This window comes from Lipophrys pholis (assembly GCF_963383615.2).
Source record: "Lipophrys pholis genome assembly, chromosome: 5".
In the NCBI taxonomy this organism is placed as follows: Eukaryota; Metazoa; Chordata; class Actinopteri; order Blenniiformes; family Blenniidae; genus Lipophrys; species Lipophrys pholis.
The window spans coordinates 11,911,319-11,938,825 of NC_137628.1; the positions used below are offsets into that span (position 1 = coordinate 11,911,319).

The following is a 27,507-nucleotide window of genomic DNA, read 5'->3' on the forward strand; positions in this document are numbered from 1 at the left end:
GTTTAGAAGAAGTAAAAGTCAATCCAAGTCTGAATCAAAGAGTTCAGTTACTTTGCTTTTTTTTTTTTTTTTGACAGGACGTTAAACAGTTTTGGTCTCTGAACAGAGATGTTTCATTGCTTCTTTTTCATCCAGACCTTTGTTTGTTTGTTCCAGAATCCAGTCCAGAACCTTGGTTACTTGGTTTCAAACTAATTATTTTAGTGCCTTAATCGTACAAAGACATTTTATTTCAGCTTGTAGCTCATAAAGAAGTTAAAGTGCAGAAAACTGCTGTTTTCTTGCTCAACCAACTAGTTTTGGTCACAAACCAGAAAGGGCAAACCAGAAAGGGCAAACCAGAAAGGGCAAACCAGAAAGCTTTGGTTTTGTTGTTTAGATATAAACTAGAAGCTTTGATGGCTACACCTAACAATACATTTTTGTTTTTCTTTAATATGCTGCTTAACCATTCGGTAGAAGAATAGAACAATACAAAATCTATTGGTGTTTTAACAAAAAGAGAAATAAATTTTTGAAGAACTTCAGCTCAACTTTAAGGGTCTGTTTCCATACTGAAAAGTCTGACTTCAGTTTTTAAAGTTTGGATCTAGTTTTGTGAATCTCTGAGTCTTAGTTCAGTTTTTGGGTTCATTTTAAACTCGGGTTCCGGTCTTAAAGGATCTGATTTAGTTTGAAGTAGTCAAGTATAAAGAGTATGGACTTCTCTAAAATTCCAGATGTGCTATGACAAATCAGGTGTTTCAAAGAGTTCCAGGTTGACTCTGAAGAGTTATAGTCAGATCGAAGAAATCCAGATGTGGTTGAAAGAGATCAACGTCTATTATAGAGAATCCAGAACAGGATCCAGAGTTTGGCCCCATTGAGATCCTCTTTGAGAGGACATTGAAGCGTTGAAGAGTCTTGGTGTCTGGAAAGACATGTGCCATGTAGTGCATTTTTATTATTATTATTATTATTATTATTATTATTATTATTATTATTATTATTATTATTATTATTATTATTATTATTATTATCTATTTATCTTATTTCCCCCCCAAAACATTGAGCGGGGGGGGGGGGGGGGGTGTCTAAATTGCATCACGTAATGTTTGCAGCTTGTATCTAATTGAGTATATTATTTAACTGAAATGAACTGTGAGGGTTTCTAGCTAAAACTGAACCAAACAATTTAATGTCTAGACCGAACCTGGGACGCATGACGTCATTGCATAAAATCCAAACCAAACCAGCCGTCTTCATTTAGAGCCTGTTCACACCTGCCCCGCTGGTGTGAACAGCCTCAACTCATGCTGTTCACACTGCAACACCAAAGTGGTCAGGTGTGTCCCTGACCACCTCGGGAAGTGGTTTGAGCAGAAGGCTTTGGTGTTTGGTGTGTTCATGCTTGTTTTTAGGGCTCGCCACTTGTGATCTGATTGCAGGAAATACTTTTTAATACACACCAATCGTGCTCTTTTTTGGCATCATTTGTATGTTTCTTGATGAACTAAGTACAAATGAATGGAAATCCACCCTTTGCCTCACTCCAGTGTAAGTTTGTGTTGTTCCAACAGCAACTGAGTCTTTAAACTTTACGTGTTGAGGAGATATGCTGATGCTGAATGTGAGGATGTGAGTGTAGAGTTGAGTTGAAGGACAACATTAAGCTTATTCTGCCATCAAACTAAGCTTCACCTCTCAACTGTTATCCAATTACTTTGATGCTTCAGCGGGCAGCCTTTCCCATCATTCACTGGAGAACATTAAAATCACCTTATCTGCTTCATCTCCCTCTGCTGTCATTATAGCTCATGATGCATCGGAGCTTCACCCCTCCGCCCTGTCTATCTCTCCCAGGGGAGGATCCCTAATAGCCTGCTATAACCGGGCTTTCCTCCAACACATCCCTTAAAGTGACAGGGTCGGCACAGAAGTCGCCCGGACTGGGAATTCCTGCTGCGGTGTCAGTATGTTGAGACTCCACATGGGAAATGCATGGCAGGCTAGTTATGGAAGGGTTAAAAAAAGACACATCATGGCGAGTCACAAAGATCAGATTTAAATCACCGGCTCTACAGAGAAGCACATTAATACTTACACAACAACGTTTTCAAGTGAAAACTGCTAACTTTCTTTGCGTTTTGATCGTTCATTTACAGGACAGTGCAACACATTTGAAATGCTGCGCTTTACGTCTCTGTGTAAAAAGAGAAAAACGTGCACGACAGTTGAGTAAAATGATTTCTGTGCATGTGTGAGTCGATCCAGCAGATCCCAGAGTGGTTGACCGTGCTGCTATCAAATGAAACACCACTTCTCTGGCATAGTTTACATTTACTACACCATCATCTGCATCAGTGGGGACACATTTCAGATTAATATATGCTTGTGGTGGTGTGAACTCACAGCAGCTCCAGAGAGGCCAGACCATCAAACACACCGCCAGGCAGCTCTGTGATTTTGTTTCCATAAAGAACCCTGCAAACAAGCAAAACAATGTCTTTGGTGTTATGAGGCGTGTCGGTTGTCAAAGAGAACAGTATACGTTGGCATTTTGACACCAAAAGTTAGACTTGGCAGAGCAACTAGCAAAAATATTTTTTTTATTATGTAATAATTGTAATATCAATAAGTAATAAAGTCAGATATATTTACAATTAAGGAGGAGTTACATTTATTTTACAATATATTTAGTTACATTTACTTATATTTATACTGTCTAACAGGTACATGTGGCCCTTTGAGGGCAGCCATGATGCTGACGTGGCCCTCGGTGCATTAGCTGGTTAGCACACCTTGCTTGGGTTGTTCTTTTTCTTTCTGTGCTGGGACTCCACCCATCCACCCAACCATCCATCCATCTATCCATCTATCCATCTATCCATTTTTTCAAAACGTGCACGATTAAAGCAAGAAGGTGACTCCTGTGATCAGTTTGCATCCTGCTCATGATTCCAGACGAGCACACACATAAGTGATCAGGCACATATGCAAATGTATACATGCAGACACACCGGCTGAGATGGTTTGCATATCCTGCTTTTTTCAGAAGAAATCTTTGCGTACAAGAAGCAGGTGCTACTTCTGAATTATAGCACAGAAACAGATGCACAAACACATGGAGACATGGACAGGCTTAATCCAGACATATGTAAACACATACTCGTGGAGGCACCTCCATCACTCCATTCATTCCTCCATACTGTTTTATGCTGGCGGTGGCTGTTACTCACAGTGAGTTGAGGGCTCGGAGGCCGTGGAAGGCGTCAGGGGCAATCTCAGATATCTGGTTGTTACTCAGGTCTCTGTGAACGACACAAAGAGGTTGAAGTTAAAGAGGTGCTGAACGCTTACTGTTGGGAGTTTCAGGAAGATTTGAGGCTGTGGCTCAGTTGGTAGAGCAGGTTGTTTCCCAATGGCAAGGTTGCAGGTTTGATCCCGCCTTATCCATCCTGTCCATATCGGAAACTGAACCTCAAAAACCTTTTGTGTTTACACACAATACGAACAGTAAACATTGAATCTCCTCAAACTGTACTTTTTCCATCGTTTTGGCCCACTCAGGATATGTTGTTTGCAAGAAATAAGCAGTATCTCCACATGTGATCAAGGTGGTGGTGGAGTAAATGTACACTTTGTTAAATAAGTGCTGTGAATTTCAAGAGTGAAGCCACACAACTGAATGACATTGAAAGCCACACGGCTCACACTCATGGTTCTGAAAACCCAGAACTCCTGCACAATGACTGGCTGTGTCTAATCAACACACGCCTATCATCTGTACCAGTCAAGTCTTGCATGTACTCTGGCAAGAGGTAGTTGCGTTATGAGAAAGGATCAGAACCAGCTCTATATATAAAAAAAAAAATTTTCTTTAACAAACTTTAAGAATTAATTTAAAGACAATTTAAAGGAGACTGGATACGTGAGAACACCAGGTGATGACTCCTTTAAGACTTTGGCTTGGTGACCACTGGAGATTCATTTGACCACACGGATGTGTTGTCATCCCAGCTTCTCACTTTAGTGATAAAGAATCCCATAAGCTTTGGAAAGCCGGAGAAAGAGATACTCCTGGAAATCCAGAGAATGGAGGAGGATGATAACTCCAAATGACCTGCACAGACAGACTGACCATGAGGAAGATGACGCATTGGTGAAAAGCTTTACAAAAACTAGCATGGAGTAAGTCCAGATGGGAATCTTTAGGGAGAGAAAGGTGCGTCGCCCAGTCAGGAGCCACCTCACAGAGGTCAGTACCTCCATGTATCAGAGACTCCCCGTCCAGGCACAGTGGTTCCTGAGCCAGTGTGTTACTGCAGTTATAACCAGGATGTGTCCAACATCATTCAAGCTCCAGCCAAATGGGACACTGACAGTCGAACCCAGGTCACATTCCAGGTGATGCATCCCGGAGCATTCACAAGATGTTTCTTGTAAAGTACTGACTGCTTTTGAGTAGTGGTATTTGAGACTGAGAGGAGCTGATCTTTTCCTCCCGGTCTTCCAGATTTATTCACAACTGTGACCTTCACTTTGATTTGTTGGCTCGTGCAGACTGGAAATACTTGCCTGTGGACACTTAAACTGCTTTCTGTTTTTTTCTCAGATCTCATTTTACACCACAGTTAATATGAATTTAAATACCTTCCTTATTATTGTTTCTGTGACTTTATTACTGTCACTTTTTGTGTGACAGCTTTCTGTTTTTTATTGCAATAAATGTTCTCATTTGAATCTTTCCCAAAAACTTTCATATAAATATTTCTGTTGTTATTGGAAGTTGATGAGAAACGTGTTGAAGGGTGCGGTTTTCCCCCATGGCACGTTTCCATGAGGAATTCTCTTGAGTCCAACACGCATGCTTGGTTTTATTGATAAGTTATCAGACCGCAAAATCAAATAAAAATGAAATAGGCAGCCCCCACTTCATGCAATCTACTGTAAGTGGACCTGACAGCAACTTTTTGAGGTTGTTTTTTTTTTTGCCAGCGCTGTTCTGCTGCCCGAGTTTGTCTTTGTGCGTGCGTTATTCGGGTCCAGCCTGCCAAACCACAACATGCTCGATGATAAAAATCCTTGTTCTGCTGCCACATGTCCGTCGCTCAACTGTCAGAAGGCATTTTAAGACGAGCCACTTAAACTGGGCTGGTAATGTAATCAGCGGCCCCCGTCCTGGTGCTCTGGATGGTCTCACAGTGATGATAGCGGGGGGAGATTGGGAGGAAGAGGAAAACCACAGACAAAGACGAATTGGGAGAACATCTGGGGATGGAAACGGGCAAAGGAAGAAAAGCAGTAAAAGAGTCAAAACCACAAAGACTGAAAACCCAGAACAGACTCCAACAAGTCAGGATTAGTATTACTATTGCGGTTGGATTTGAAGGGTTTGTGTTTTGTTGTGTTTTTTTTCGGACGTGCATCAGATCCCAATGATATCCGCTTGATTTATCGTGCGAGCCATAAAAGGCCTCAGATGGGGAGGATATCTGTGTGCAGCCTGATATAAATCAAACGCTCCTCCATGCTGCAAATCCACTGGGGCTGTGTGTTACGTTGAGCAGGAAAACCGCAGCTCGGTGAGCAGCCGAGACTCCACCAGAGAGCCATCCAGTTGGCAGAGTGGACTTCCAAAACATTGACATTTTCTCTCAGCGCTGCAGAGAAAGACAAACTGTTACAACTCTGATTGACGAGAGTAGCGGAGACTAAGGCCACGTTTACACAGAGCCGGGTATTCCCAAAAATGTATATTTCTTCCTCAGTGTTTTCAAAAATAACATTGTTCACATCAAATTGTTTTCAAAACTATATTCATTTACACAAATCCGCCTAAAAACCTGGGTTTAGAACTACTATGAGCACACCACACCCATAGGTGGCAGTATAATGTGAAGCATAAAGCCAGTCAAACTCCGAGAAAAAACAACAATGTGTGGCAGTAATTACTTCCTGTTCTGGCACCTCCTAAATGTGGTGATAGATTACAAGACAAGTAAAATACAAGAAAATATCAACTGAGTGTTTTGAGTGTCCATTTTCACGAAAATGGTGCTTGGAACCACTAAAAATGCAACTTTTTGAGAACGGCTCCCAAGGTGAAACTTTGTGACAATGCTCCGTCTCGGGGCTCTGTCTCTGTGTAGATGGCGAAAACACTACTACTGTGCATGTCCATCGCGGCCGTGGTAAATAGTTCTTCTGCGCATGTGTGAGTACATGGACAAAAACAACAATTGTTAAAACAACAACAGTTAAAACTGTTTATTAAGTTATAAGTTTATTTCCATGACATATTGTGAAAGCTTCATGGAGCCGCTGCAGAGGTGCAGGTTGAAGACCTCTGGTTTAGACAGTCACACAACAAGCAGTGCTCAGTCTTTGTGCATGAGTAGATCCATTTGTTGTGCAGAAACTACGTTGGAAGAGCAAATCGTATTGACCCAGTCGATGATGTTAATGATATTTGTGCTTTGAGATCAATACTCAACATCGATATGTTCACCTGATAACATGCAGCTGTTAAAGAAACACAGAGAACCCATTTTGAGTGGCTTTGGGTTTGTTCATGTGTGACTGATATATGGGAAAGGTCCCAATTCCCAGCGGGAAAATTTATCTAGGTGCTGCCAAACTGTTATATCCGGCCAAGTGTTGGACAGACTAGTATCTTCTATACCGGACATCTGTTTTCGGGATCAATTTCCAATTTCAAAGGATCAGAACTGGGGTTCGAGGTATTTACGTCTCATCTTGCGAAAGACCTGGCTTCTTACCTGTCTTGGGTGATCCTGATAAAATGATTCCAGATCCTGTAAAGCGATCGAAGGCCTGATGGGATCCATCAAACCTGCTCAATGTGTTCTGCTACTGATTCATTTTAGAATGTTCTTGCAATCTGAACGTGTGTGTGTGTGTGTGTGTGTGTGCGTGCGTGCGTGCGTGTGTGCGTGTGTGTGTGTGTGTTGGGGCTCACATTCGTCGTAGCTTCTTGTACGAGGAGAACGCGCCCGGAGGAACCGACTTGATGCCGTTCTGCTCCAGACGGCTGGAAGAGAGACGGAAGGAGGAGATATGTAACGACTGCATGTTACTTCCATTAAACAAAAGCAGGAGCTCAAACAGCACACATCAATCAGTCCAACTCAACTTCATTTATGGAGTGCCAGTCACAACATTGTCGAATATCAATGGAATATTCAGCTCAACTCCAGACATTCAGAAGAAGCACGGAACAAAAGACATGAACGCGTCATGTCCAAGTTCCCACAAAGTCTTTGTGTGCTTGATTTGTAAATGTTTATTATTGTAATATAATTGGAACAGAGACAAACTGATAAGATAAACTCTGAAGATAAGTATAACAGGTACAACAACTACAGGCCTGTATGAAAACTGGAGCACTAAATTTCTGCCTTTCAAGTACACATGTGTTATTTAGAATTTCCAACAGTTTTTAACAGCAAAATCTATTATTGTGGAATTCTTTAGGAAATCTACCATCAATCAAAATGTACTTCTTAACATGAGGTTTTAAAGCTGCCAGCTATCTTTGAGTTGAAATGTTAAAAGTTTCAAATCTTTTCATGTGAAAAGTCTTTTGAAATTGATCAATTTGATGTATTTTAGGGAGGGATACATCATTGAAGAGGAGAACTGATCCACCAAAACCTTTAGAAACTCACACCCATGGAAGACTCCAAAATTTGAACGGAATATTTTTGAAACTATTGAAAAAAAAAGGAAAGAAAAGCAAAAAGAAGATCTTTTTATACATTATTTTATTAGTAAAGTCAAAAGTGTGTAAAACGTTAGCATTCACAAAGCTTGACTGATTTATCTTGAATAAATTACATTTTCCAGAAGTTTAACCAAAATCAAAGTAATGCAGATGATCTTAGTTGCTCTATATCTGAATATCTCTGTGAAGACTGGATTTTTGTTGGAGTCGTCATACTGGATCACCTCAGATTGTTCAGAATAAAATAGCAAAATAGTGGCATTATATTTTCTCTCCATAATAAAGCCAAGTGATTTAATTTGTCCTCAAACATTTGATGCTAAAACATAAAGTACATGTAATGGCCTCAGAAATCCATTGATGGGATTTGTCCACGCGACCACCCGCTGTGACAAACAATCCTGAATGTGAGCCGCCGCCGGCACACGGGGAGGTCGATGAGTTCGAACCCCGTCCTGATTCAGGAAGCAGCTTGATCATAAAATGTGATTATATTGAATATTGAAGAAGGGGTAGGATTATATAAGTTTTACTTCTTCCAACCCATTTTCAGAAATGTTGAATTAGATATGCGTATTATTTGTGTACATCTATGTGTATACCAATGATTAAATGTATTTTATCATTAGTATTTGTTCTAGACAAATATTAATGATAAAAAGATGGTCGAATGAAAAAAATATATAAAATGCAAGGCAAGCTAAATGTTTTGATGAATTACATTTTAACACATCTTTGACTTCAGCTTTTGAGTTTTTTAAGAGACATTTAGAATATTTCTAACAAAAGAAACCTATCTATACCCATATAAAACCTCTAAAATGACTTATGTGTCCCTCTGGTTTACTTGGATGTTTTATTTTGCATGATTTCATGAGTCGCTGAAGTGATGTGGGGGACTTTCTAGAAACGATTTTACTCACTTTGAAACAGAACTTTTCTAATCTTAATAAAATATTCAGTGGTTGTTGTTCTGATATGTATGTATGACTGTGTATATCTAAACCAAAACCTTCCAGATAAAATTGAAAGAATTTTTCTTGTTTGATCGTTAAACATTCGTTCATATTTAACAAGGCGAGCAAAAGAGTTTCATTCAGCACATTGTCACACTTTTTGAAATAAAATCTAGTGCTTTTTGTATTTGGAATTCATTAACTTTAGCTTTGAACATTAGATACAACAAGAAATCTCAATAAATAAACCATTTTATCATCAGTATATTTCCACCGAATGCATGTTTTAATGGATCTAATGTTTAAATGATTTAATTGCTTTGTGTTCTGCTTTTTTTCCTTTCCTATTGAAAACTTTGCGATCAAACATTTCTCCTTTGTAGTTCTTTGGAATCAATCTTTAAAAAGAAATGACATATTTCTTCCATTTTAGGACTTGAAGACGTCAAGACGATCAAGAGTCAAGTCAAGATGTTGGTCACGAGCAGAATTATACATGAGACAACATGCAGAGAAGTGTGTTTAGCACCTGCTCCAGACCTAATGACATGACATATATATTGTTCAATTTAATATATTGTTAAACGTTCAGCAGACAGCTTCCTAAGGGAAGAGGCTCCTCCTCATCCTCTCTGTGTTTAACATCAGTGTTAAATCATCTTTAACACGAGTGTGAGGGAGCCATGTTTGAATCCGGCGTGTGAGTTCATTGTAAAAACAACCAAAGTCAACAGCACGAGTCGCTTTTACAAAATGATCTTTGAACTTTCATCTATACAAACTGGAAATGTTTCTCTTTGAGAAACTTGCGTCACTGAGTCCTTTCTCAGCACCTTTGTGCCAAAACAACTAAAGAAATGTGGATTTATTTCACCAAGAAGCCTCCTGCTCTCTCTCTCCTGTCACAATCAGGTTGGACAAAAGTATAAATACCTTCACCTCTTCATCCCCACCAGACTTTCCTTTAAGCACTGTCTCAATGGTCTATGTAAAAAAACAACAACCAGATGTTGAGTTTGACTTTTTCTGGGAATGATTGGTTGTTTTATTCAATCTCTTTTTACATTTTCCTTTCTGTGTTGCTATAGGTCACTCACACTCAAAAGGCACACTGCAGAGTAAAAACAAACAGCTAAATTGCACCAAATCCAACCGGCATGAGCACTTTTCGTTCCAACTGTCTGCTCAGTAATTGAAAATAATTTGCTATATGTCTGTATTGTTTGAATTTTGTCTTTACTGATGTTATAGTGCTGCCTGTACCCTTGAAATAACATTTCGAGGCATGAAGTACTATTCTTTTTCTCTTATAAAAACAGATTGAAGAAGAATTTCTGCTGATAAAACTCATCCATCCATCCACTTTTAGCACACTGACTGTGATTAAAGGAAGGTTACAGCCTGAACAGGTCAGCAGTCCGTCACACTGAGAGACATTTGTTCAAAATGTGTTTAAAATAACTGAGTTGACCGTGAGAAATTTGGATTTTAGAGGGGTTTATCTTGTAGATCTTGAAAACACACATCAAAACCCTGAAATTTAAACAATAGGTCATTTTTAAGTGCTTGAGGACATAGCACTTCCTGAGACTTCCCGTTAATTTAATTTTTTTGCCAAGTTTCAAAAAATGTTCACATTATTCTGTACAATTAAAGTCATTGCAGTGTTGTTTTAAAGTTAGGTTTTCTTTTTTTTGGTTTGACATGTTTTGCATTTCCTCTGATTTCTCACTAGAACATTGACAAAAAAACCCAACCCAAAATTGAGTCTCAGTGACGCTATTAATGACAGCTACAGGAGGGTGTCAAACATAAAACCAGTGCACCAAAACTGGTATGCAAGTGGCTCCAATCCAGGCAAGCCACAAAAGTAAATTATCAAAATTTCAAAGAAAACATACATTTCTTAAGAGTAGCGACACAACTACTGAGATCATTTAGACATTTTCGTCACTATGACATTTTCCTCACGTATACATCACGTATACATTTTTCTTTGCTGTGGTGCAAAATATATGTACTTTTTGCCACAATAAATAAAAACTTTCCATTTAAAGGTCATATATTGGGATACATTGGGTTCAGCCCAGTGGCTCCTGAACTAAAATGTGTTTGACACCACTGATCTGAATTCTGTGAGATCCTCAAAGGATTGCGTTATTGTCCCTGAATGTTCTGCTTTAAGCCTGTGTGTTTACTCACATCTCTGTCATGGCTTCAGGGAGGTGGGCAGGGATGGCGGTGAGGCCCCTCCCTCGACAGTCCACAATGTTGTTGCTGCAGGAACACATGGGAGGACAGGATCCAGACGCCAAACTGCACGGCTGGACGAAGGCACTGCCGCTGTGGCCTGGTCATTCCGGAAAAATAACAAAACAAAAAAGTTTGATCTTCCTGTCTCAAGTTTTGTATCTTTGGTGATGCTCAGTGGCCGTACCTGAGCAGGCGAAGTCGGTCTTCCGCAGCTCAGCGAGGTTCAGGCCCCTCAGTGCTGGAGGAGAGCTGCACTGAGTGTAGAGGCCTAAAGATGCCCTCTGCCGCAGCCACGGGGACAACCAGGCCAGGTGACAGTCACAACGCAGAGAGTTAGAGTGGAGGCGACTGCGGGAAGGAGAGGGACACATTACACCGACTCACACACAGATTATTACACAGATCAGGCATAACATTATGATTACTGAAAGTCAACCAGTGACAGGTTCATGGAGGATTCGACTCAACAGATATGCTACTGAAGAAGCTACTTAAAAGTATTGACGGTGTCAGGATGTTTCTATCACAGCGATAACTAAAAGCCATCTGAAGAATTCTGATAGGAGATGTAATATTATAGAGATGTAGAGAGAGATGTAGATGTTAACTAAAAGTGGCCCAAGGATGAAGCCTTGAGGAACCCCACAACTGATTTTCATATGCTCAGATTCATAATTACCAATTCATAGAAAAAAGATCCTGCATTGCTTTTAAGATTTAAACCAATCAAATGTTTTGCAAGGAATTCCTGACCATTATTATTATATTTCTAAGACTTTTCTTTTACTGAACTGACTTCATAAAGTCAGGGGAAAAAACATGACTATATTTGTGAAACATTTAATCAAAACTACACATATCTAATGCCTTCTTTCAAATAAGTATATGTAAAAGATTATACAATCCTTTTTCCCCACAAATATTTCTTTATTTATTTATTTATTTATTATGTTCCTTTCATGACGGTGGAAGGAGCATTTGTTCATTAATGCACTCTACATTTTTGAATCAACACCTCCATTATTTGAAAAATGACAACTGAGTTAAGCTATGCTAATGCTAACACTTTGCACAAATCTAGTTCAATTTGATGTTTTTAGGCACATCGGTTAAATGTTTGGAAATAGGCTACTTCCATTTGCACGGTGCTTTGTCAGTGCACTGGCATTGTCATAAGTACTTATTTGAAGCTCAAATTGATGCAGAAGTTAATGCTGGTTGTGATTAAAAAAAAAAAAAAAACACTGTGAGGATACAGTCTGTTGTGTATGAGGGTATATGAGAGCCATGCTGACTGTTGTCCACCACCAAAAACACCAATCAGAACATCAGAACTGGACTGTGGAACAATGAGGATTTTAGATCACGTGGATAGTCGAGTGGGTATGCATGGCTTTGCGGGCAAATACATAGGTTGCATTGTGGGAAGAGAAGAGAAAATTTCATAGATCTCTATTGGTTATCTATGAGATGGGCTGGACAAACAAATCCATTCCACTCACAACTGTCACAACTTACAGGATCTTTAAGGGTCTTAGACAAGTGGGCCATAATGTTATGGCTGATCCACAAGAGGAGAAAGTCAAAATACAGTCATAAAGACAAAACTTAACATTGTGGCATTCTGGGTAATGCAAAAAAACCAAACACAAAAAACAAGGAAGAACTTACAAGGTGCGAAGCTTTGGCATATGATTGAAGCTGGAGACGGGAATACTGCTGATGTTGTTGTTGTTCAGCGTACTGAGAGAAACAGAAAAACAGCAAAAAAAAGAAGTAATAATGAAAAAAAGAACAAAGGAAAATATAAATCAGTGTTGACACAAAAGTTTGACAGGAAATATAGAAGTGTGAGGAGAATAGAACAGAGGAACATGTTCAAATGGGTAAAATAAGCAAGAAGAACAAAGCAGATTAAAGCATACAAAGAATAACAAGTCATTTAAGGTCCATCAGACAGCAGAAAGTATCCAGTGAGGGAATATTTTTATAATATTTCCTCTGCACTCACAGTACTTCCAGAGATCGCAGCGCTCTGAATGCCCCCTCCTCAATACAGCTGATGTGGTTTTTATCCAACTGACTGGTAAGAAAATAAAGAGAAGAAGCAGAACCAGGCAGATTCGGTTTAGTGACTCAGTTCGACCGACCGCTGTATAAACATGTGTGTGAGCTGAGGGTTTTGTTGGAGTGTGCTGGCCTCGGTGCCGGCAGCAGATTGTATTCTGGTCAGCACTTTCTCCACTTGGTGTTTGCACTCACAGGTTTTTGAGGTCTGTGGCTCCTCTGAACGCTCTCCTCGGGATGGCCTGGATGCCATTTTCACTCAGGTCCCTGGAGAAGACAGAGGAAGTGAGAAAACCAGACAGGAACAAGGATTTTAGGAAAGAGATGGCTGATTTGATTGTCTCTGCTTTAATGATTGAGGACAACAACAGACAAAGCACAGATTTCTTACGTGTCCATTTTACCCCTTCAGCTTGTCATAAGGCAAGACACGCCTATTTATGTACCAACAGCTACACACAAAATACTATAAAACAGAGTAAATAAAAGTAAGCAAAATCATTACAATAAAGGGAATAAAGTAAGAAATTTATCAGAAAGCTTGCTTCCATCAATCCCTAAGGACCCGAGGGTCCTGTCATATTCTACAATTAAATCTGAATTTGTTTAGTCAGAAATCCTTTAATTTTTGCAATATTCTTCAGATAGTGTGTTGATTTAGTTATTGTCTTAATGCTGTTGTTGGATTTAGCCTTTCTTCTTTGAAGCCCAAAACTGTCATGTCTGTTTTTTCTGGGTTATGTTGTAAAAAGTTGTGACACATCCACTCGTATATTTCATATATGCATTTAGTCAGCAGGCATAAATGGCTGTTGTCATTCACTGACACTGAAATAAAGAGCTGTGTGCCATCTGCATAATTTTGATAGATGTTGTAAAGTTCAATGGATGGAGGGATGGATGGATAAATATGCAAAATGGGAAACACAAAAACATTTGTAACTTGAAATGTAAAGCTGAAATTTTCAGAATCAAAATAAAATCAGTAAATTCTGCACAAGCTTGAGAAATATATCCTAATGTCCAATGTTGTATTGTTCTATGATCTGAGCAAGAGGGAGCATGTAGCTGGTAGATATAAGAGGCCCAAGGAGGGGGCCTTGAGGAACCCCACAAGTGACTTTCATACACTCAGATTGATATATACTGATTGACATAGAAGAGTTCCTGCCTTGCATATACTATTTAGAACAATCGAATGTATTGCCATAAATTCCAAACCATCATCATTACAGTAACAATGAAAAGTCATTTAACATTTCATGATTAGTTGTTATGTTGCAGAAAACAATGCAGAAGTTAAACCCTGTTAATCTATAATTCAACTCTGCTCAACTGTGATTACAATGTCAATATAATCATAGTTTGATTTCAAAATGACTATAAAAGAGTCTGAAAAGGAAGCATCTAATACTACAGAATTTTCGTAGCGGCAGCCTTTAGCCGCCAGCAGTCTGCTCCGCATCATTGCCAGACAAGCCTAAATGCCAGTTCCTCCTTATCTTAATGTAGTTTTCCCCCCTGGCCTGGAGGGGATTCAGGGGGCAGCGAACAGTAGGTCATGTGTACAATAGTGGGATTTTATGACTGACAAAGGAAGGTAAGGTTGAACCAAAGCTAAAACAGTAAGGCTCCATGGAGTGTGTAAGGGAATGGACAGGTGAAGGACAGCCACAGAATCCAGTCTGTGTCTGTGTGTGTGTGTGTGTGCGTGCATGCGTGCGTGCGTGCGTGCGTGCGTGCGTGCCAGACGGACCTCAGAGGACTGCATACATCATTTCTGGCTGCCCTGGAGGACTTCAGACACACTCCATTAACGTCAGGGTCAAACCAGAGGCCAACACATCAGGAAACACCCACTGTTAAGGTTCTATATGTGCTGTGTTAAAAACTGCCATAGAACTGTGTTTGAATTTACACTACAAAATAACAGTATACTTGAATCTTTTTTTATACTGGTGATTCCAGCAAGCAGATGGAAAATCAACAAAGCAATGAAACATCAATGTACGGAAATTTAACAAATATTTCAATCAATTATTGGGTGACTTAGAAATAATATATGTTTGCAATAGCTATGGCCAAGTGTTTCAAACACCAAAACTAAGATCAAGCAAGTCTAGCCAACATGGCTACTGGCTAATTCAAGACAAGGTGAATGCTTCTGGTGACTCCAATGCATCGTGAAAGATGAACAAGGGCCAAACCTATTTGTGAATCACACAAATGCCCAAATCACAAAATGTCCAACATTCACTAGTCAGGAGCAGAAATAATCCGTTAGTGTTTTAATCATGGAGAAACTTCCACTAAACTGTTCAAGGGAACTGCAGTTTTAAAACATCACAACACCATTGTACTGTGAAATATTCACATAAATTGTAAAAATGGAAAAAGAATTAATGCTTTTCAGTCATAAGGGATAAAATCTTGAATAGATCAAATTCTGATTCCCAACTTCTGCAGGAAATAGAAGCAGAGCAACAGAAACAAGAAATAAAGAAACAAGCGTGATGACAGAGCTGAGGAACAAATTCACAGAAGGTTCTGGAACGACAGCAGCTGGATCATGATGATCAATGCTGGAGTTACATTTAGACGTGGAAAATAAATGTGACTGACACACCAGTGCGTTTTATGTTGTTTTTTTTGCGAACACAACCTACACTCAGGTGTGATTTATTGTCAAGAAAATTACGGTAATGACTGGAACTTCTCTGAAGTGGGTTTTCTGCGGTGCAGGTTCCAGGAATGGTCATTTCTGTGTTCTCTATGTGAAATTAAGGGATAAATACAGATATGATCTTGATCACATCAGCCAGTTTTCTGTGAGCTGCAGCACTAATTCTATGAACAGTTTGCCGGTAAACCACAGTTATTGTTTTTTCCATTGTTTGTGGCCAAAACAGAGCAAGAGCCACAGAGAGGTCTGCGGTCCAAAAGCAGTGAGGGAGCTAAACGTAAAAAAGAAAAAAAATGACGAGACAAAACAAGAGCAAAGGAAGTGAGAAGAACTCTGTCTGAGAGTAGAACGTCTCTCGGTGCTGAAGACATGAAACAAGCAGTTCGGGAGGCGATGAGGGATATACATAGTGACAGGACTGGCAGAGGGAGGAAGGCAGGAGGGACAGAACCAGTGGAGAAGTGGTGGGTGGTAGGAGACGGGGCACGGGGAGTCCCACAGGGGGAAACCAAGAACATAAATTATAGTGTGAAGAGAGCGGAGGGGGGTCAGCATCAGCTGCAGCAGACGCCAACCTGGACGGATATAGAAATGAGTCAAATTTAAAGACGGAAACAGAAAATAAAGGATATGAGCCAAGAGAGAAAGTCACGAATAAGATTGGTGCAGAGGAGCGGGGCCGTTACAAGATGCAGACTTGATAGTAAGAGACAGACATGGGGGACGAGACGGAGTCCAGTTTTTCTGCTTCGCTTCAGACATGGCTCAAGGCCAGTGAACCTGTCCAACCATTCACTGTCCGCTGAATTGCTTCAACAGTACTAAAGAAATAATTCAGGGCTGAGAACACATCTGAGTCAGATAACCAACTTAGACCAAAGGTGGTGTGCAATTTACCGAAAATAGTACTGTTACAAGTGGAACCTTAGACTTAGTCAAATCAACCAAGGAATGCATCATTCTGTCACACTGGTGTGAAAAATCTAGTTTATACTCCATATGCAAGGAATATAAAAAGGTTTTGCATTTCCACCAACCACCTCAGCACAGCCTCTGTGTCGACGCTATGCGCACTCCCAAGAGTCTCCATCTTCGCTTTTGGTGCGACACAAATCACACATCTCTGACAGCGTGCCGGGAGCTAGCTGGTCGCTCGCTGGCTTGCAGCCGAAGCTAAAAACCACACCGTTACTGCCAATCTTTGTGCCAAATTGCTCATCATGACCTGAGAATAAACACTGCCTACGAGTTTAATGTAGTTTCACTATGGCGGTGAACTACTGTGCGACACATACAACCTGGAGGCAGAACTTCCAGAGGTGACCCGTCGATCTCACAGCCTGGAAATGATGGTGCTTGATTAACTACAAGTCCTTTTGTCTAAAACTACCGGTCGTCCTCAAAGTTTTCACAGTGTGTCTGACCTGACAAAGCACCAGGCTGTCCACCATGATGGCTGACCTGAACATCCAGTAGTGGAGGCTTACTTTGTCAGCTATGGACTAATGAATCCAAATGAACCTCATATGTTTCATATTTTTTATTGTTCTATTTGGATCATTTTGTAGTCAAAGTGATCATTTTGTACCACGGTATAAACACACACACACACACACACACGCACACACACACACACACACACACACACACACACACACACACACACACACACACACACACACACACACACACACACACACACACACACACACACACACACACAAAATTAAAGATGCTTTCCCATCAGGTTGTCAAGTTATGTGTTGCCAGGACGCGAGCAGGCTGAATATGATGTTTACTGGAGGGAAACACAGACTGTGTCACAGCAGGACACGTGCGTGTGTGTGTGTGTGTGTGTGTGTGTGTGTGTGTGTGTGTGTGTGTGTGTGTGTGTGTGCGTGCGTGCGTGCGTGCGTGCGTGCGTGCGTGCGTGCGTGCGTGCGTGCGTGTGTGTGACAGTACTTCTATAATATTTGCTCTCCCTCTCTCCTGCTATCCTTCCTATTCATTTTCTGATCCGTTCTGTCATCCGTTGTGTCGCTGTCTGTCCTCTTTGCCGCTCTTTCTCGCTCCTCCTCATCCTCGCATTGTTCTGCCTTCCCCCCTGTCGATTCAATATCCTCCCCCCTCACCCCTGAGGGTGAGAAAGGTAAACTTTCTCACTCGTTCCTGGCTCACCTCTCCTTGTTCTGCGGCTGGAGGTCAAACAGGGATGAGGTTTAGTGCATTCCTGCTGAGGTGGTGTTTTTCCCATTTTGGTGCAAATCTGCTCGTTTTCAGCTGCTTAATGCTACCTGTGTCCACTGACCGAAGACCATCTGCTACTTATTACAAAATGCTTTAAAATCCTATCTTGGCAGATGTGCCAAAATTGTTTACTTATGGCAAAAATGTCTTATGATCTTGATGGCACGACTTTAATTTAGAATAAAACTATTGTGTCTCACAGCAGGTAAATATCATTGTCAATTGATCTCAGCAACTTGTTAAACTGTTACTAGGTTACGGTGACTTACAGCACATGATGCCCCTGCATATTGTCAATAAAAAAATTCTATAGTTCTGCTTTATGATTCATTACAGGCCGTGGACATGGTGTTTATCGCTGTCTCCTGTATGCTGCTGCTGCTCGTCCCACTTACATCTGATCTGACCTCATATATGATTGATGATGAGAAAGAACTGAACTGTTTGTCTTGAAAAGATCCACAGGTGGACTGGACACTAACAGATCTGATTACTGTTGGGAAGTCAGGCCTTTGTTGAAAGATAGAGGGGGAGAATGACTATGAATCATTCTGAACGTGTTTAAAATTGGTGTAGGCTAATCCTGTTTCACTTTCGTTCACTTTGAGCTTTTGGGACGTAATTGGTCGGCCATAACTAACAACAAACACTTTTTTTTTTTAAACATGATCGCATGTGTTATTCTGCAGCAGATTCTTCTTCACTGCCCCATAGCACTTCGATGCCTGACACTATCCCAGAAGGCAGTGAAATCTGCAGTCAGATCATAGAGGCTATCCCATGCCCGCCACTTCTCCACGTCCACACTACAAATAAATCCGACTCGTGCTGCTGATCCCTTAGCTTGGATGTGAAAGTAAATTTACAAGCAATGGCCTATTTTGATGGTAAAAAAATCAAACAAGAAAAACAGAACTTTCTGTTTTGGATGGATAGGTCTGGGTCAGGATAGGTCTGGGTCAGGATAGGAAAGGGTCTGGGTCAGGATAGGTCTGGGTCCGCCAATTGGTGACCCCTGGGCTACAAAGTGACACACTGATAACCACTTGTTGCTGTAAAATATCATTTTGAGACGGTTAACTAATGTATCTTTCGTCATTAAATCCACCAGTTTAGATACATAAGACAAGAAGTACCAATGTTTTGAATGGGAAACACTGAATCTGTGAAGATTTTCTGTATCTGATGATATTATAGTGTTCTATAGTGTAATTATATTCTCACCAAAACTCCGACTCAAGCAGCTAGTCTGTGACTTCCTAGCAGAAACAAAAACAAATCTGTTGAAACGAGTGTAATTTGCATGCGGTTTCTCCCCGACTGAGTCACTGGAAAATTAAAAGAGACATATTAACACATTATTTAACAAGCTCTGCAATGACAGCCTTTCCTCTAGTGTTCCTCGGAAAGGAAGCGTTTCAGTGAAAGTGCTCCAAAATGTGGTTTGAAGATCAGAAAAGCTCAGACATGTAGACAATAACACTTCTGCAGTGGTTTTGCATCGTTTTCTAAGGGCTTTTTACTTGGCAATGGTTTTTCCTGAGGGATAAACAAATGATCAACAATTCCAAGTGATCCTTGTGTGAGGAAATTACCTCACACACTGATTGTGTAAGAGTAAAAAAGTCAACCTCTGTATGAGCGTTGCGACCGCTACTGGCTGGAGTCATCAGCGAAAAAGAAGAAAGTGCAATTGATAAGCATGTTGAGGAAGTAACTGAAAATGTGTGCCAGAAGTTAAAATGAATTAAGTTAGAAATATCTGGACACCACCACAACAACCGAATATGCGGATAATCGGGTCCAGCCCAAGTATGTTGGGGTTTTTAGTGTCTTCTCAGCTTCATATTTGCCTGGAAAACCTGTCCGTTGTCTGCGTTTGGCAGGTTGTCTGCTCATTAAGGTGCGTTAACAGTTAAAGACGTGTCAGTGCACGGCGATTTGTCTGCTCAGTACAGGGTCCGCTCGTCAGAGGTCCTCCTGTATGATGTTGCAACCGTGAGTGAAAAGTGATGTGTCTTTAATCTTCTCCTGCCACAGTGTTCCTGTTTGTATATGTCAAAATAAAAGCCTCTGCCATTAACAGTCAGCATAAAAGGAAGTGCTTATTTTCAGGCATAGGTGTTCCATCTTGACAGATACTGTCAGTATATCCAGAGTGCAATTCTCTTAATCCTTTAACTTATTGATTAGATTTATATTCGGTGAGGTAGCACAGTACACTGCTTTTATAAAAACATACTCAAGTAAAGGTAAAATTACTGAGCTTCAAAACTTTTTTTTAAAAATACAAGTACACAAAAAAATTACTCCTAGTAATTCATTACTTTCCATCTCTACCAGTGACCATATCTGGTAACTTCTGTACTTGTTTGAATTTCTTCCAAACACACAACAAAAAGTCACCATTGATGCAAATGAATATCGATACACTGAGATCGGTGTAGCTTGGGCAGGTTTGCTTTAAGTAGCTATTGCTTTTTGTTTTGACATCTGATGAATAAAACCTTTTTGGAGACCGTGATCTACAGAATACGAAGGAGAGGCAACATGGGGTTGAATCAGTTTCAATGGTGAGAAGAGCTTAAGCCTATTGAAAGTTTACAGATATTCTAGATAAACATCTGCTCCCATTCAGAAAACGCCTCAGTACAGGAATACCTTGCATATTTCCAGCAGCAAACATCTCAAACCACATACTGTATCCATCACAACAGTCTTGGCTTCATAGTAGAAGGGTGCTGAACTGGCCTGCCCGCAGTCCACACCCTTCAACAACAAAAAACTTTTGGGCTACAGAAGCAGCAAGAATCCTTCATCAGACAAGAATGGGGAAACATTCCTCCTCGCAACTGCTCTCCTCCCTTCCCTGATGTTGACAGACTGTCCTCACCCACAATGGATGTGATACATGTGTTTTTAGAGAGGATGTATTGGCGGAGCAACTTCTTTCTTCCAGTAATAATGTTGACAGTCCGATGTCCCAGCTCACCCTGTCCACATGTCACATTTCGTTTAACAACTCCAAGTGTCTCCCAATGGTAAGTCCATGGCAGCTATCACAATTTATGTCTGTGAATGAATGAATGTCAGTGATAATGATACAAATGAGCTCAGGTGATAAACCGCATCCAGGTTTGTTTGGAGTCAAATTATTGTCTTTTCTTGAACTGAGCCTTGATGTTTTAATGCATTAATCTAACCAAATTACTGGTAAGCATTTAATGGTGGCATCTATTTTCCCAGATTATTGTTGTCCATGTTCAAATGTCTGTTGAGACATGTTGATACCAGTAAATGTTAAAAGGAAAATCCCCTCCACTGTGCTCACAGCAGGCCCAGTGCTTGGGGTGCTTACTTGGAGTTCATCCAAGGAAAAAGGGACATTAGTACAGGTGACCTCCAGTTTGACTTAGCATGTGTGTGCTGGATTAGGAGGACAAAAAGAGCAAAGACAGAAAGAAAAGCTTTAAGAGAGTGAGAGAAAAAGTTGAAACCAGATGTGGAAGAATAAATAGCTGCTTGGATGGCACACACAGAGGGAGACAGATGTGGTCAACCAGTAAACCTCAGTTTGGAGGGATGACTCTTAAAAACTGCAAGTGACCCACACGCAAACCGCACTGGGAATCTCCCGCAGAGCACACACACACACACACACACACACACACACACACACACACACACACACACACACACACACACACACACACACACACACACACACACACACACACACACACACACACACACACACACACACACACACACACACACACACACACACACAGAAACAAACCAATTTGTGAATAGATTGAAACAAGTGATGAAGGGATGATGAACCATTGTGCAAAACAATCAATGCAACAGGTGCAATGACTGCAGATAAATATATATAGATCCAACACGACTGCCAGCTACAGAGTCGCAGCCCTCTGTGAATCCCAACGGTCATGAACAACAGAATTTGTTTCATATGAAATTCATTGGGAATCAAACAAACATTACTACTAAGTGGGAAAGAAAATACTTGAGTATTGTTGTAGAGCGTTTATAGTTAATAGTGTGAGTTTCACTCTGAATGCATGAGCGTAAGCAGCAGTGCTTTGCTTTGATCTTAAAATGCATTAATAGTTTTGTTCCATAAAAAAGATGTGTTTGATTTCTGTACACCTCCATATTTTGAGAAGGTGCTTCATAAGTATAGTGTTCAAGATCAGCATTTTAACTTTATGGAGAAAGTTACCATATTTGGTAAGTCCAACACTCTGTAGTTCCAAATTCAAACAGTGATGACAGTCACATAATCAAAGAGGAAAGAGGTATCTTAAAGATTGAGATGAGACCATGTGAATTTAATTGTGCCATTTGTGTGAGTTCAAGAATGTGTGAGGACAGTAGAAAATATAGTTCTCGAAGGTATGTTCGAGAACTGGATGGAGGGCTCCAGAAAACTGCAGAAACTTACAGAATGCCACAATTCAAAAATGTGCATTTCTGGAATGTATGGAATTTCGACAAAGTTTCAGAGATCTCGAAATGCTAGAATGTGTGAGAGTTTCAGATTCTCTGAGAGTTCCATGAGGTGTGAGTGTTCTAAACTTTGTTTTGCGTTTTCACTTGAAAACACTGTTGTGGAAACTGTGCCGCAGAATGCATGGAGATTTTAGAATGTGCTAGAACGTTTCAGAGATCGAGATTATGTGAAAGTTCTAGAATGCGTGAAAGTTAAATATTCAATGAGAGTTCTAGAAGGTGCGAGCATTCTAAAATGTGAAGTTCTGGAATTGGTAAGCGTTCTAGAACGCTTAAATATATGTGTTTTGCCATGAATGGAAGTGTTACAGTGTGTGAGTTCAGGAATATGCAATTACAGAGAGTTTGACATTGCGCAAGAGTTGTATAATTCAAAACAATGTCAGAATGCATTGAAGTTCTAGAATGTGTGTGAGTTGTGGAACCTATGGGAATGTTTGAACTCAAATAATCTGAACAACCAAGATGGAAATGTTCAATCCCCACGTTCTCCCTATAAAAGGCTAGCAAAAAGAAAGTGACCAAGAAGACAGAAAGAAAAGTCTTGTTTGACATCTGAAGGTACCAAACTTGCATTTTTCCACATTCCTTTCTGTCTCTGTATCAAACCACGGAGCAGCAAGCAGAGCGCGAACAGAGACATAACAGTACGAAAGGACAACAACAAAAGCCACAGAAAACCAACACACGCATATCCACACCCACTCAGCATGGACACACTGCCCACATGCTCTGTATTAGCCTCAAACAGCATGCAGAGGAAACACGGCTGCCTCTTGAGTCAACACGACTTGGGCTCACCCCACACACACACACACACACACACACACACACACACACACACACACACACACACACACACACACACACACACACACACACACACACACACACACACACACACACACACACACACACTGAACTCCAGGAGGGTTCATGAACAGAGGCTGCAGATTTCACACAACACACTGTAATCAGAAAACCTTGTTATTGCCATTAAACAGTATGAGACATTGTTGGTTGCAATCATTGCTGAAGCAGCACATAAATAGTAAAGGGATTAAATCTAGTATGAAAATTTTATAAAAATGAATCGAGAAAAAAAAAAAAATAAATAAAAAAGGTACAGTAAACAATTGCACTGTCCTAAATTGAAATAAAGTTTATGGTGCAAGAGTGTGAGGCACAGTCTGGACTGGAGCTTAGGCTGGTGAGGCATCTCTGGTGGTGGTTTTGGTTTTGGTTGTGTTCAGAAGCAGGTTAGTCTTTGAATGTTGTTCCTCCTCCCTGAACTCAGGCACAATAACGCTAAAATCCCCCCACACATTTCTTTCACACACTCTTCACACTTTTCATCCCCTCTTCCATTAAGACATCAACTGGTCCTGACACCATCTTTCTTTCTCTTGATTTATATATTTTTTTTTCATCCACAGCCACTTAAGAACCCCAAAAGCAGACAATGTAGAGGTGAGAAGAGTGGACAAGGAGGAGGAGACAGAGGGGGAGAGAGGGGTAAGAAGATTTCAAACAGCCCGGAGGAGAGAAAGACAATAAAAAAGTAGCAGGAAACCAAAATGTGAGAATTTATTGTGACCTACTGCTGTCTCGCACTATTTTTCCAGTGTCCGTCTGAGTAGCGATTAGCTGGGTTTTTTTTGCGCTCGGATGTGTTCCTTCCCATGATGTTTTTCCACAGCTTTACTTTGGAAGAACATGACAGGGTAAGTTCAACGTCTGTGGGCCGACCTCCCGCAAACACACACACACACGGACACACAATGTGGGCAGAAAAATAACAGTTGGGCAGGTTTTCGTAGAGGGAGTGACTGTGTGTGTGTGTGTGTGTGTGTGTGTGTGTGTGTGTGTGTCCACAGCTCAGATCTTATTTTCCAGTGTGAAGCTGTTAGCGGACGCAGCGGGAAGCGCGCTGCAGTCGCCGCTTTAGCAAAGCTAAAATTGTGGGAAAATCCTTCTCCTGTGTGTTCTGGGATGACAGATTGGTGTCCTGAAGGTAACGTAAATATAGAAATGCATGCATGTGTAAATGGACTGAACCCATGCGAGATACTTATCATTCAAATCCCCACCAATAGGAACTCCTAAAATCACAAGATTGTGCAGAGAAATTTTGAGCTTATATGGCTTTTGTTAAGACATAGCTTTCCTGAAAACAAACAAGCACATAGAACAATTGTCCAATTGCCAATACGTTCCAACAATCCCTATATGCAGCTATTATAAATACAGTAGTAAGTGTAAAGGCTCAAGTCAATGTTAACAAAAAAAATATCAGAAACTCCCAAATATTATGATTTAAATAGTGAAAATACTAAAGCGAAATTCAAATAAATAAAATGCTGTGGTAAAACCAGCAACAGTGCAGCTGATACTGTCTGACGCAGTATCAGCAATTCGAGAGTGGGACGGTCATCTGCTTCTTGGCAGCAGCCTCATCAATCATCTTACGGCACAAGTCTACGTTTAAAGTCGCCAAATCATTCACACGATTTTTCGTTTTTCGTTTCAGAAAAGTTTTGTGCTTACAAGGCAACTTTTTCAAAACAAGATCTGTTTACATGGAAACAGCAGAAACATGGTGGCCTAATGTGAAATTCTGCCATTTCAATCTACTTCGAGCTTAAATCAAATGTAAATGTACAAAGTGATGACTGCGAGTCTTAAAAATTTGCATCTATGCCCATACTGGGTCACAGAGGCAATACAGCTTAACGGGGTCACATGATGCAAAATTCACTTTCTAATGGTTTTCCCAACAGTAATATGTGTCTCCATACCTGGGAATGACGCTCCAGAAATGAAGAAAGTCTGTCATCTCTCTCCTTGGCTTGTTTCAATTTTTAATAAGCGTGTGCTCCAATGAGCCAATCAGAAATCAAACCCAATATAGTGTCGTCGGGGGTTTCGCCAATCCAAATCAAGGTAGACCCTCCCTTAGATCCTCCCACAATTAGGCAGCTCTGTTCTGGCACCTGGCACCACGAGAGGAAGTACTTCCTCCTCTTTCCAAGAAGGGCATGTGTGGGCGGAGACAGTCCAGCTCACACAGACACAGCAGATTCTGAATGCAGCTGAAAATGGCTGAAAATTAAGGAAAAGCTGGATTTGGGGCAATAAACTAATTTTATTAGACGTTTTTGGCCTGAAAAGACAATTTAGTAATGTTAAAAGTTCAATCTAATGACTTTCAAATGATCCTGTAAATAAAGACATTGGCTGATTCCAGTGTCCTGTGTCATTTGCAAGACTCAGTCCCTGTTTACACGACAATGAATTCAAGTGTATCCGCAAAACTTTCTTCACTTTTGGGGGGGTCCGTTTACACGGCACCACTGTGCGGATCCACTGTATCCGCAAAGTTTTTATCCCAGCTACCAAGGTGCAAAGATTCTTTCAAGATCGCCATTCCCTCCTGCAGAGACTGCCGGAGGCTATGAAGCGCTCTTACTGAGCATGCGGATATCTCTCCCCCTCCTTCCCCTTCCTTCTGCTCATGCACTTGTAAACAAACATGGCGGACCCGTAGTGGTACAACTCGCGGTCAGTATTCTAGTTTTATCGTCCATATCAGTAGTTTTATAGTTGAGACTCACCCCGATAGCATCCGATTCATCATCAGTCCATACGGATGTCGGATGCTCTCCATTTTCTTCACGTTTATAGTGTGTTGTTCTTTGCACATGTCTGTCTGGTTTTATTACAAAATCAAAGAACAGCGCCCTCCTGTGGCCCAGCATACTAACTACATCCTTGTCTCTGTGTCCGCTGCTGCAGTGGAAGGAAACACACCCCTTTTTTTAACGGATTAGGTGTTGTCACGTAAAACGTTGTCGTGTGAACGGGGTCTCAAATGCGGGAAAACTTGGTTGTTTCACGATCACACAGTTAATTAACATGTGCAAATACACAGTTATCAATTGTTTTCTGAGCATCAAAAATCATGCAAATCAGTGCAATTAGCAGACGAGTAACTGTGAAGTCTCACAATAATATACAACACAAATGTAAATACGGGTAATTATCGCGCATACAGGCAAATTATTCCCTCTTTATAAATTAGTCAGGTGAAATTGATGGTCACACTCGGTTAGCTCGGAGCAGGCTGTGCTGCCGTCAGCTCATCCGTCAGCTCATTAGTGGCATTCAGATGTGGATCAGGTTCTATAATGAGGACGGCGAGAGAGGCACACTAAAACACTTTGAAATCACATTTTACCCTCCTCCTCAAGTGCTAAAAGTTTTACTTGGTGGTAATTTATGGCTGGATACAAGATATCCTAAGGTTTTTCACATTATAAGATATTAGTGCCGTGATCGAATTTAGTGGGTATCCATATATGATCTACAGCTGTTGTAGTTTTGACATTTTACAGAAATAAATCACGGTTTTAATATTTATTAGTTTTGTTACACACACACACACACACACACACACACACACACACACACACACACACACACACACACACACACACACACACACACACACACACACAAAGAGTATGTCATACACTTCTCTTAACTTATTACTAAAACTTATTTTTATTACAGGCCCCGTTTACAAAATATTTCAAGTGAAAATGAATAAGAAGAAGCAGAGTGTGAGTGACTTCAGCCTGTCCAGGACCAATTTCATGTCTTTGGCGTTCTGAATGGAGCTCTGGTACTAATATGCGGAACGTTTTCAAATTCTTTGAAAGTGCTTTCCAACACCCAGATAAATAGTTTTTAATTATTCCGACAAGTGGGAATGAAGGGAAGCCAAAGAAATCAGAATGACCTATTTTTTTCCTTCTTACCCTGGATACAAGCAATAGAAAAAAGCTTGCCAGAGGCCCACATGAAGAGAAAAAAATTTGGCATTTGTCTTTCCTTGGCCAGGTTCTCTTGGGAAGCTACCTTTTCCAGGACAGTATAAATACCCAGAAGTACAATACAGTCAAGTTTGAGGTAAATATTAAATAATTAAGAGCTACAGTTGGTGTATCGGCTGAAATGTGAACACTTCTGATATAGAA

General features: G+C 40.6%; 1 protein-coding gene across 1 annotated transcript in view; it reads right to left on the bottom strand.

Moving 5' to 3' along the window:
• The window catches only part of LOC308109802 (slit homolog 1 protein-like), a gene marked incomplete at both ends in the record, with an annotated part of 81,032 nt that overhangs the window by 28,353 nt on the left and 25,172 nt on the right, over nt 1-27,507 (bottom strand). Inside the window, 8 exons of the mRNA XM_080463608.1 lie at nt 2,392-2,463; nt 3,219-3,290; nt 6,962-7,033; nt 10,885-11,032; nt 11,120-11,283; nt 12,607-12,678; nt 12,947-13,018; nt 13,198-13,269. Of these exons, the coding sequence (XP_080319734.1) occupies nt 2,392-2,463; nt 3,219-3,290; nt 6,962-7,033; nt 10,885-11,032; nt 11,120-11,283; nt 12,607-12,678; nt 12,947-13,018; nt 13,198-13,269 (744 nt within the window). The remainder of the gene's footprint in view (nt 1-2,391; nt 2,464-3,218; nt 3,291-6,961; nt 7,034-10,884; nt 11,033-11,119; nt 11,284-12,606; nt 12,679-12,946; nt 13,019-13,197; nt 13,270-27,507) is intronic.